General features: G+C 38.7%; 1 protein-coding gene across 7 annotated transcripts in view; it reads right to left on the minus strand.

Moving 5' to 3' along the window:
• Positions 1–12274, minus strand: part of LOC106136237 (uncharacterized) — a 286942-nt gene that overhangs the window by 6080 nt on the left and 268588 nt on the right. For 6 of the 7 annotated variants that reach the window (XM_060949379.1, XM_060949375.1, XM_060949374.1 and 3 more), the window contains 7 exons: positions 12171–12267; positions 11770–12018; positions 9963–10234; positions 8846–8991; positions 7976–8130; positions 7264–7464; positions 607–751 (listed from right to left, as the gene is read on the minus strand). In XM_060949379.1, the coding sequence (XP_060805362.1) occupies positions 607–751; positions 7264–7464; positions 7976–8130; positions 8846–8991; positions 9963–10234; positions 11770–12018; positions 12171–12267 (1265 nt within the window). The remainder of the gene's footprint in view (positions 1–606; positions 752–7263; positions 7465–7975; positions 8131–8845; positions 8992–9962; positions 10235–11769; positions 12019–12170; positions 12268–12274) is intronic. The other variant, XM_060949376.1, reaches the window with a different exon arrangement.

The following is a 12274-nucleotide window of genomic DNA, read 5'->3' on the forward strand; positions in this document are numbered from 1 at the left end:
GATGAAGCGAAGGAAGTACGCAGAGATCGTGGTAAGTGGAAAGAGGTAGTCTCTGCGTACCCCTCCGCGAAAGAGGCGTGATTTTATGTACCTATGTATGTTATGCTCATAATTATAGAGGTTTCAAGGCAAGAGTGGATTTGGCGCTAGTTTAATTCCATAGTCTCTGCCTACCCCAATGGGAAACAGGCGTGATGGTAAGTATGTATGTATGTATGAATTTGCGAGCACCACTTTAACTAACTAAGGGATAGGCTTAAGAACTAGGGATTCTTCTTTTAGGCGATGGGCTAGCAACCCTATCACTATTTGGATCTCAATTCTATCTTATGTCTTATTCTATGAAGTGGCCTACCAGTCTTCTTCTTCAAGCTTCAAGCTTGATGGCTCTGTCTAACCCGCACGAGACGAGAAAGATATGGAGTAGCTCTATTTTATAGTGCCGGAAACAACACGGCACCTGCCTTCTATTATAATAATGATTTCCGTCATTATTATAATTTAACTACCTACTGATAATAATTTAAGTACTACATCATGAGTTCCTTACTCATGCCGAGGCGCATCTTGAATGAGGGTAAGATGATGAAGAGATTTCTACATTACCCGCTAAAAGGCCGACAGATGGCGCTCCCTGTGACCGGCCTGCCAACTCCGCTTGCAGCAGAAGAGGCTGAGCACAGAGCGCAGCACACCCCGCGCACCAACACGCGGCGCACACCCAGCCCAGGGCTCCCGGACATGCTTCTTCCTGTTCAAGATGGTAATTGTTTCATATAGGAATTTATGATTATATTAGGATATTTATAAATAAAACACTGTAATGTATTGCATCAATAAATGACAATCGTTGTGGTGTGACGTAAGCAAGTGGAGCGGCAGCACGGGTTGTTCTGTCACTTTACGGCGTATGCCAGACTAGAGCGGGTGTGTGCACAAATCAAGTTGTTGTAAATTTCAACAAATATTATTGTACGACAGTACATTTGGCGACCCTGCAAGAGGTAAAGAGCCTAAAGGCAAGTACCTAAATTATTTTTTTTTAGTACCTATAAAAAATACTTAAATCAACAACGGAAAAATCACCTACACATTTGAAACCTTTTGCCCTAACAGTGAAACATTACAAAGGTGTGAAGAATTACAAAAGTATTAAACACCTACACATAATATTTTTGTTGTTTTTCATTGGTGCAATGTTTATCTAAAAATAATAAATTATTATGTATTTGTTATTTTCCCGTTTCATATATTTTTGTTTTACTTTATTTTTGCAAAGATGGTTGCTAGGCAACGAAAATTGTGTTTTTTTATGTCATTTGAAACCATTGACAAATAAGTCTCTGACGTGAAAATGTAAAAGAAGGTATAAATATGTATACATAATCTAAGTTTAAATCGGTAAACAAAAAGAAGTAAGGTAAGGTAACATCTTAATAAAATAATGAAACTTATTTAATTGTTTTGTTTAATGCACGTGCATAGATACCACTGTTTAGTTGTATTATTTCTTACTATTGCGGGTAAATAATTGGGTGTAAATTTAATACTAATAATATGTAATCCTGTGATTGACAATAATAAATAAATAGTTCTAATATAAAAAAAATATAATCCTAATGTTTTCCTGTTAGAGGTAAAGAGGTTATATAAACCAGAGGTAATTTGATACTTCGATATCAAATGGTACCTATAAATTCGTGTTGATTAGAGGTAGTTTGGCAGAAAGCTAAACGGTACCTACAATAGCGATTGTTTTAACTGGTAGTTCAGTAAAACTGAACGGTACCATTACCACAAAATGTAGCAATCGCAGCATAAGAGGTAATTCGACCCCAGTCGAATGGTACCTACAATGGAAATATTTATTTTCCAGATATCCCTCAATATGTCGCAATTACCGCCATTAGAGTCATTAGACTGCGATGGAGATCCTTCGTCCGTTGGTCTACGATGGGAAAAGTGGAAAAGAGCGCTCGAACTATATCTAACGGCAACAAATATAAAATCGCCGGAAACAAAAAGAGCAATACTCCTACACATGGGTGGGCTTTCTCTACAGGAGATATACTATAATATACCAGGTGCCCATGTAGATAAAGCCCCAGAAGACAATAGTGGGGATATTTACACTATTGCGTTAGCAAAGTTAGACGAATACTTTTCTCCAAAGCAAAGCCGTGTTTATGAACGCCATTTGTTTAGACTTATTAAACAAGAAGCGGAAGAAAAATTTGAGAAGTTTCTCGTTCGTCTTCGGAATCAAAGCGCTAAATGTAAATTTCAAGTTGTAGAGGAACATTTGATAGATCAAATCACTGAAAAGTGTGAATCGGTAGAGTTACGAAAAAAGATCTTGACTTTAGGGGATGATGTAACATTGGACAAAATTATTTCGGAAGCTAATGCTTTGGAAGCAGTTCAGCGGCAATTAAATGGTTTTGATGCAAGTAAAGTTCAACTTGCAGTCAATCATGTGAACAAATCTTTTTCAAAAAAAGAAACTCCTGATCCTTGCTGTCGTTGTGGTGGGAACCACCCAAGCAATGAAAAGTCTTGTCCAGCACTCCTAAAGAAATGTCTGAAATGTGGTTATGTCGGTCATTTTCGTCGTTATTGCAAAACCAGTAAAAAGAAGCGTAAATTTAACGACATTACTTCCGGAACAACAACTGTCGCTGAATCATCAACTAAAAAAATTAAAACGTCTAAACCTGCAGAAGATGTACATTACATTTTTCAGATTGATGGTGATGACACCATCGTATGCACATTAGGAGGGGTGAACATTGATATGCTTATTGATTCCGGCAGCAAGTGTAACATAATTAATGATGCTACTTGGGAAAATCTTAAATCCTTGAACATTATAGTGAAAAATCAGGTCAAATCTCCACAGAAAAACTTTGTGGCTTACGGAAGCCAAAATCCCCTCACTGTTTTGGGAGCATTTGATTCTTCTATCGTTATTTCAAACGGATGTAAATTAGATGAAGAAACTTTTTATGTGGTGAAAGGTGGCACAAAAAACTTGCTCGGGAAAGACACCGCTATCAAACTAGGAGTATTGAGGGTAGGTTTAGGAATTAATATGGTCAATACAAAATTTCCGAAATTCAAAGACGTAAAAATCACTATCCCTATCGATGAGACAATTAAACCAGTTTCTCAACCTTGTCGTAGAATCCCCGTTCCCCTTGAGTCCAAAATAAATGATAAAATTCAAGAACTGTTAGATGCTGATATCATTGAACCTGTTAACGGTCCATCAGACTGGGTAAGCCCTTTGGTCCCAGTTCTCAAGGAGAATGGAGATGCTCGCGTGTGCCTGGACATGAGGCAAGCCAACAAAGCAATTATTAGAGAAAAGCATCCCTTACCAACTATGGAACAGCTTCTCCCTAAGTTCAGAAATGCGAAGATGTTTTCTAAATTAGATATTAAAAATGCATTCCATCAAATTGAACTTAGCGAGGACTGCAGATATATAACAACATTTATTTGCAACAGAGGATTGTTTAGATATAAGCGCCTCATGTTTGGCATATCGTGCGCTCCTGAAATTTTCCAGAAAACGCTTGAGAAAATACTTTTGCCTTGTGAAGGCGTCGTCAATTTTATTGATGATATCGTTGTTTTTGGAAGCGACTCCGAACATGGAGAGAGACTAAAAAAACTTTTACAGGTTTTGAAGGATAATAACGTCATTCTAAATGAAGGAAAATGTACTTTCAGTGTTAGACAGATACAGTTCCTTGGACATCAATTATCGTGTAATGGGGTGAAACCTCTGGACAAATATGTCAGTTTGATTCAGTCATTTAGAGAACCTAAGGTAATAGAGGAAGTCCAGAGCTTCTTGGGTCTCGTAAATTATGTAGGAAAATGGATTCCCCATTTGGCTACGTTGACTGATCCACTGCGAGAGCTCTTGCGATTAAAATTGTCTAAAGGTGCTAACATCTCATCTCATTGGCAGAGCAAGCAGTCTAAAGCATTTGCGATGCTGAAAAAGGCACTTAACAATATTCACACTTTAGGGTACTACAATCCACAAGATAGAACACAAGTATTTGCTGATGCTAGTCCAGTAGGTTTAGGCGCCGTTCTAGTTCAACATGGTGTTCAGGGACCACGTATTATTGCATATGGTAATAAAAGTTTGAGTGATCGAGAAAAACGATATTGCCAAACAGAAAAAGAAGCTTTAGCTTTAGTATGGTCTGTTGAGCACTTTAATATGTATTTATTTGGTAAAGACCAATTTGAACTAATAACCGACCATAAACCATTAGAGGTAATATTTGGACCAAATTCTAAACCATGCGCACGAATCGAACGCTGGGTTTTGCGTTTACAATCGTATAAATTTAAAATCGTATATATTCCTGGTAAAAATAATATTGCCGACCCACTTTCACGAATGTGTATGCAAAACTCAGCACCACAACCATTTGATGACGATAACTATCTGAATTTGGTTATAGATCAATCTTGTCCCACAGCAATCACTTTAACCGAATTATCACTGGCATCTGAAGCAGATACAGAGTTACAGTTAGTTAAAAAGGGTGTTTTCAACAGTAATTGGGATCAAAGTGTGACCAATTACAAAATTTTCGAACATGAACTGTGTTTCCAAGATAATATACTTTTGCGGCAAAATAAGATTGTAATACCAACGAGCTTGAGATTAAAAGTGCTGGCATCGGCTCATGAAGGTCATCCAGGTATTGTTGCGATGAAAACTCGATTGCGATCTAAAGTTTGGTGGCCGAAGGTAGACAAAGACGCGGAACGTTATGTAAGATCGTGTAAGGGTTGCACTTTGGTCTCGGCTCCAAATCCTCCTAATCCCATGCATAGACGTAAACTTCCCTCCCAGCCATGGGTAGATGTAGCAATAGACTATCTGGGCCCGTTACCAAGTGGTCACTATATCCTCGTGATTATTACAGTCGATACAAGGAGGTAAAGATCACTAAAATAACAGATTCAGCTCAAACGATAAAAATACTCAAAGAAATATTTTCTCGATTAGGTACACCAGTAAGCATTACTGCCGATAACGGTCCCCAGTTTATTAGCGCAGACTTTAAATCTTTTTGTGAGGAATATGGTATAAGATTATTTCATAGTATCCCTTATTGGCCTCAACAAAACGGCGAGGTTGAGAGGCAGAATCGGGATATATTAAAAAGATTGCGCATTAGCCAAAGCCAGAAATCTAACTGGCAAGACGATTTACTCAAGTATTTAACAATGTATAATAGTACACCCCATTCTACTACAGGTAGGACTCCCGCAGAACTGTTTTTTAGACGACAATTTCGTGACAAGCTGCCTTCCCTCTTAGATGTTGAGTTCGCAGATTGCGACCAAGAAACCAGGGATAGAGATACAGAAATGAAATCAAAAGGTAAAGAATATGCTGACAAGAAGAGACAAGCTAAGGAAACAGACATTCAAATCGGGGAAAAGGTTTATACAAAGAATTTAATAAAAGAAAATAAATTGTCTACAACATTTAACAATGTACCTTATACAGTAACAAAACAGAAAGGAAACGACATGGAAATAGAAAATGAAGAAACGGGACAGCGATTGCGTAGAAATGTGGTACATTTAAAAAGAGTTGAAGGAAAATGGGAAGTATGTAATGACGGAAATGAAGAACATAAAAATGATTCCGACAGCGAAAACATCTCAGTCGATAATAATTAAGATTTGTAAACTCTGGTTGAATGTCACTTAAATAATTCATGATTTCATTGTTATTAGAAAATGTTGTTTTGTTTATTTCAATTTTTGTAAAAGGTAGATGTAATGTATTGCATCAATAAATGACAATCGTTGTGGTGTGACGTAAGCAAGTGGAGCGGCAGCACGGGTTGTTCTGTCACTTTACGGCGTATGCCAGACTAGAGCGGGTGTGTGCACAAATCAAGTTGTTGTAAATTTCAACAAATATTATTGTACGACAGTACAAACACATTGGAGCTTCGCTTGCATGATGACACAATGCCAAACTGATTTATTGTCTTGTATGGCCGTTACAAAACTGTTAGTCTATCTCTCTCGACAATGACATTGACACTAATATGACACAGTAATTACCAATCAAAACAATGCTAATGCTAATGTGCCGTGTGGTTCCCGGCACCAATAGTAAAAGAATAGGTCTACTCCATCTCGCTCCCATGGATGTCGTAAAAGGCGACTGAGGGGTAGGCTTATAAACTTGGGATTCTTCTTTTAGGCGATGGGCTAGCAACCTGTCACTATTTGAATCTCAATTCTATCTTAAAGCCAAATAGCTGAACATAGCCTATCAGTCTTTTCGAGACTGTTGGCTCTGTCTACCCTGCAAGGGATATAGACGTGATTATATGTATGTAACAATGCTAATAACATAGTGACTTGCCGCTTTTTACTAAATTATCAATTTCCTTTATTGTTTGCCGGTTGACTGGAAGAGATCCATTCATGGGATAAGTCCGCCATTGCAAGTGATTTGTATCTTTTATAACTATGTATTTACTGTTTTCTTGTTACTGTGTAAATTTTTCTTCTATGCAATAAAGATATTAAAAACAAACACGACGAATGTCAGAACGTTTCCATCTGCAGTGTAAAACAAATTGGATTAATACTGAGTCCAGAACTAACTAGCCTAGTTTACAGAGAAACGTCCTAATAGATAAATATAGTAATATATAAAAATAAAAAAATTGTGCAATATGTACTAGGTTTAAACAATTCTAGTTAGATTGAAAATTTATTACGATATGATACTAAGTAGGTACCTTTATGCATAAGTTAGTAGGTATATCTACTTTTACATAATAAATGTTTGCAACATCCGAAAGGGTAAATATGAAGATCGGTAATACAAAAATATCTTGTTGTACTCATGTTATACATACATACATACATACATAAAATCACGCCTCTTTCCCGGAGGGGTAGGCAGAGACTACATCTTTCCACTTGCCACGATCTCTGCATACTTCCTTCGCTTCATCCACATTCATAACTCTCTTCATGCAAGCTCGGCGGTTTTGGGTACTCATGTTATGCAAATAAAAAACTGAATTGAATTGAAATAATTTAAACTACCCACTTTTTTCAAAAACACACACCGACTTCTCAACACATAGAAACCATAGAAGTATATTAACCTGTCTTGAATTGAATTGAAACAATTTAAAATACCCACATTTTTCAAAAAAACACACTGACTTCATAGTCAAGTATATTAACCTGTCTTGTATCACATTCCAGCAGCGTCAGTATAGCAGCGGAGTGGGTGCCAGCAGTGGCCGCCTTCAGCAGCACCGGCAGCCTCGGCCGCCGCCCCGGGATCAAGCCCAGCAGCTGCAGCGCGGCCGCCGCTAAGCACATGGCGCCCCCCACGCTCGCCGTAATCTTCACCACGCCGCGGAGGTCTTTCTCCACGTCCGTCTGATATATGATAGTGGAAACGTTAATTTTGACAGAATATGAATAATAAGAATTTCCGTCGTGCCTTCACAGGACCACTTCATATCTGGATGTCGTAAAAGGCGACTAAAGGAGGAAATGATAATAAACTTGGGGTTCTTCTTGAAGGCAATGGGTTAGTAACATGTCGCTGTTTAAATCGCTTGTCATACATATAATCACGTCTATTTCCCTAGCGGGGTAGACAGTGCCAACAGTCCTGAAAAGACTGATAGGCCACTTTCAGCTTTTCATCATTAAGCCATACAGCTGTACGTGGACTGTCAGTCTTTTCAAGACTGTTGGCGTCTTCCCCGCAAGGGATATAGACGTGACTATATGTACGAGTATGGATGTATTTAGAATTTCCTATTTTCCCAGAATATTAGAAAGAATCTGCCCCGTGAGGGATACCGACATGATAATATGTATGTATGTGTGTTTCTGTCTTCCTTGGCCCTTACGTGTGTCAAAAGTATAGCAGATTACTCACCAGGGTGGATCTCTCAATAGTGAAGAGAGCATAAGTTCCAAGGCCTCGACATCGGCAGGCCACGTGGGAAGGTTCAGGCACTCGGACCTCACAGGCCTTGGTTGACCACGAACGGGGCTCTGATGACGTTCGGAGACCGCACGCTAGTTTTGAAGCTGGTGGGAGGAATGTGCATTTAGAAAATTTGTTTAATGAAAAGAAAAGTCTATTCATGGATGCTAGAGACGAGTTTAAAAATTAGTTTAAGAATATTTAAAGAGAAGTAGCAGTCCTTGTAGCATGCACGCGTGGCGCTGTTTTTATCGCGCCAAAAACTATCGCTGTTTCGCTTATTATTATGACGTTAAACGGGATAGCGATAGTAAGTGATAAAAATGACGACGCGCTTGCTATGCTACGGGGGCATTTTAACAACCACACGGTGTAGACTTTTAAAAATAAAATTGTACCCTTGTATGAATAGGACCGGTCGATTCTTTCTTCTTTGACTCTGCTCTAGTCTCATCTATTTCTAAATAGTCATATATTCATTATGTTACAAGTTTTGCAATTTAGATTCTATTCGATTACCTTTGACTTCTTTGTCTCAAAGATATACAGACGTATATCTTGCGGGGTAGACAGAGCCATCAATTTTGAAAAGACTGAAAGGCCACGCCATTGTGAAATTGAGATTCAAATAGTGATAGGTTGCTAGCCAATCGCCAAGTTAAAATATCCCTAAGTCGCTTCTTACAACACTCATAAAAATCTATGTAGTGTGGTTCAATTCTAAAATGCCGAAAACCCGGCACACTACCTATCTGTTTTTTACCTTGGACTTTTTAATTACTACTTCAACAGTACATTATAATACTTAATACTACTCACCAACAGCGCTATAATTCTTGATATGGGTGAACAGTATCGTGACGGTGTGTAGAGCGGCGTCGACACCAGCGCCCCTGGCGGCCACTTGGAGCTGCTGCGAGGCGACCACGTGCTCCACCTCGCGGCCGCTCCTGGAAGACGGCACGCTGAGACCCGCCCAAGGGAAACATATAGAATAGACCAAATTAAAATGACGCATGCACAAATAAATTTAAAGGAAATTAAAACTTGAGATAGTCAGTTAAGTTTGATTTTAGGCGGGAATTTGTGCTGAAAAATATTTGTTCATAATAAAATTGTATAATATTATTACTGGAAGAGATCCTATCATGGGATAAGTCCGACATTGCGATAAATCACTTATTTAGTTTTTTTTGTAACTATGTTCTATTTCTTGTAACTGTGTAAACTGTGCAATAAAGATATTACAAACAAACAAACAAATATGGTTTAGGTAAATTAAAAAAAAGGTCTAGAAATTTCACTGAAATCCTAGATTGGGAAGAACTGCAATAGGAAGAAAGCGCGCGGAGAGAAGACAAAGTAACAAGTTCGACGTTAAACATGTTATCACATTACATATATCAAATAATTGAAAACCAATATAAGGCATTCGATGCGCAAGTATAGGACTACTCCATCTCGTTTCCACGGATGTCGCAAAAGGCGACTAAGGGACAGGCTTATAAACTTTTTCTGCATGTCACTATTTAAATCTCGATTCTATCATTAAGCCAAACAGCTGAACGTCTGAATATCTTTTCAAGACTGTTGGTTCTGTCTACCCCGCAAGGGGTATAGAAATATAGATTATATGTATGTATACGCAAGTATCAGACGAAATATTAGAATGTGTTTGAATAGGTGAGGAAGACATCGTGAGGAAACCTGCACATTCAGGCAATAGGATGTGTAGGTAACCTATGTTCCACTACGGGTTAGGTTCCGGAGGTTTCGGAGGTCAGATGGGAGTCAAATCATGTAAAAACCTAACTCACCGAATCCAGGATCCATGGTCAAGAGCTTACTCCTCACCAGAGTGGTGAGGATGCAACCGGGACTATAGCTAGACAGGCGAAAAATTTTCTTAAATAAAAAAAATTAGAAGGTAACCTACTTGAACTCAATAGATCTCCTTAGAGAAGGCAGTCTCGCAGCCAGATTGTGGTACTGCACTACCACCACGGACGCATTCCCGGTTCTCCCCAGTAGTTCCACACCAACCGAAGCCAACTGCCACTCTTCGGAACCATTGGGAACCAGGTCAAAGTGAGCCGCGTGGTCATCTCTTACTGGTTTCGTTTTGACTGTAAACTGGTGGAGACGAAGGTCTAGGTGATTCTTCATGCTGGCCGTCTCGGCTGCTGCGTTTTGGAGGAGGTAGATTTTCTGAAAGATGTATAAATATTGATCAGATCGAGGACGTTTTGAAAAACGGCCAGATTTGACTCTAAACGTGTGTAACAAAATATGCAGGGATCGTGGTTAGTGGATAATGTAGTCTATGCCTACCCTTCCGCAAAAGAGGCTTTTAATGTACCGTATGTTAAAAGAATTATATAGCTTAATATAATAAACCTAGTATATATTTAACATATTGTTACCTGCATTCCATTCCATAGAAATTTGCATTAACTTTTTTGTCGGCTTAATTGACCATATGACATGGGTCTTTATTTTAAAATTATTACGGCTTTCGTATAAAGGTACATTATGACTTTCATAAGTGATTTTTTGCAATGAATAAACTAATAAAACAAAATGAATAAACTAATAAAAAAAGTGTTTAAAATTTCGCTTTTTAAAGTCTACAAATGTTCCCATGCAGCTACTTACGAAAACCGTTGACACTTCAAAGTTAGGTCGCAGGGCAGGCGACCGGAAATTGTTTCGCTGAAAGTTGGCTGGCGGCGCTCCAAATGTAGAATTAAACAATTACAAAGATAAGGTGCCTTATTTACGCATAACTATTTGCCATTTGGATTTTTTCTCCTAAGATAATAAGACATTTACTTGAAAATTTGTCTAGTTTAGATTTAGACTTCCTATTTCTACTGTTTACTGCTTTTCACGAAGACGGCCCTTGTTTACAAAAGTCAATTCACTGGTTCAAGAATGAAATTGTTTCGGCTATGGTTAAATTAATTATGAATCTTTGTCCTTTATCATACTACGATTAAAAGAAGAAACTTAACTGTGAGGGTGTGAAATCATACAAGTAAACTAAGGATCAATCAATTTAGTAAATAATAGACGAAAAATTGTTTGAATTCACATAGTTCTGCTTCCAAATACCAGGTGTTACATGCCAGATGTGGGCACCGCCGGTTTCACAGATTTTCAAAAAGATTTAAGGTTAATTCAGGTCAGGAAAATTTGTTTTGGTCGAAGTTGGCCGCGGCCCAAATTCGCAATTGAACGACGCTCAAGTTTAGATATTTTGCAGTTTCAACATTAGTTTAATTCCGCAAATATTATAAGAAAGTTGACACTAAAGTTTGCACTTCTTCGGTTGTTGAAACCGTCTGCATAGGCCTATAATGCTTTCGCCTTTGAATCTAAAATTTTCTTTCGATAACTATTACTTAAGTATGTGGTGAAGTTTATTTCAATAAATAGTTTTACTCAGTACATGGCGGTTTTTAATACTGTAATAATAATTTATGGGATTCTTATCGTAATGTCATAGAGTCCTTGAAATGATTTGGTGAAGTCCTCTCCGACGATATGGTGAAGTTCAACAAGGTGAGGTGGAAATCGTTGGGAGGCCTATGTTCAGCAGTCGACGTCCTTCGGGTGATAAGATGAATCTATTATACCAACCTCTTCATCCATCTGGGATGGAATGCTGGAGGGGTAAGCTGCTTTCTCCGGGGAACGGGGGGAATGGAATATAGGGCCATAACAGGCAATATTGTTCCCACCTCTTCATCCAAAAATGTATCAGGATGCTTCAACAGCGTGTCATATATCTTGAGCAGATACTCCGTGGAGTCTTCCCGGTCTTTCGGTCTTCCCACGGGAGAGAGGAGGTAGTGCATCATCTGGCGGGAGTGCTGGAGGGGCATGCTGCCTTCCCCGGGGTGCGGGGGGAGGGAGTGCAGCACCCCCCCGTATTGGCGAGCCACGTGGGATACATTAGCCCAGGAATACCCGTACCAGATCCTACTGAACTGAAATAAAATTGATAAATGTAAATAAATTACCGAACAAATTTATTACGAGTCCGTTATGATTTGCAAAGCAAGATCGCTAAACAAAACCAAATTAACTCATTGTCTCACAAATAATTGAAAATAGTCTCAGACTTGAAGTGAATGTTTACCTGTTCAAAAATATCTCTAAGCGAGTCAGCGATGCACCCGGAAAAATCGGGTATCATCCACTTGACTCCATGCTGTCCAGTCTTTGGCTCGCAGAATCTGAAAA

The sequence above is a fragment of the Amyelois transitella genome, chromosome 18 (genome assembly GCF_032362555.1).
Source record: "Amyelois transitella isolate CPQ chromosome 18, ilAmyTran1.1, whole genome shotgun sequence".
NCBI classification, from domain to species: domain Eukaryota; kingdom Metazoa; phylum Arthropoda; class Insecta; order Lepidoptera; family Pyralidae; genus Amyelois; species Amyelois transitella.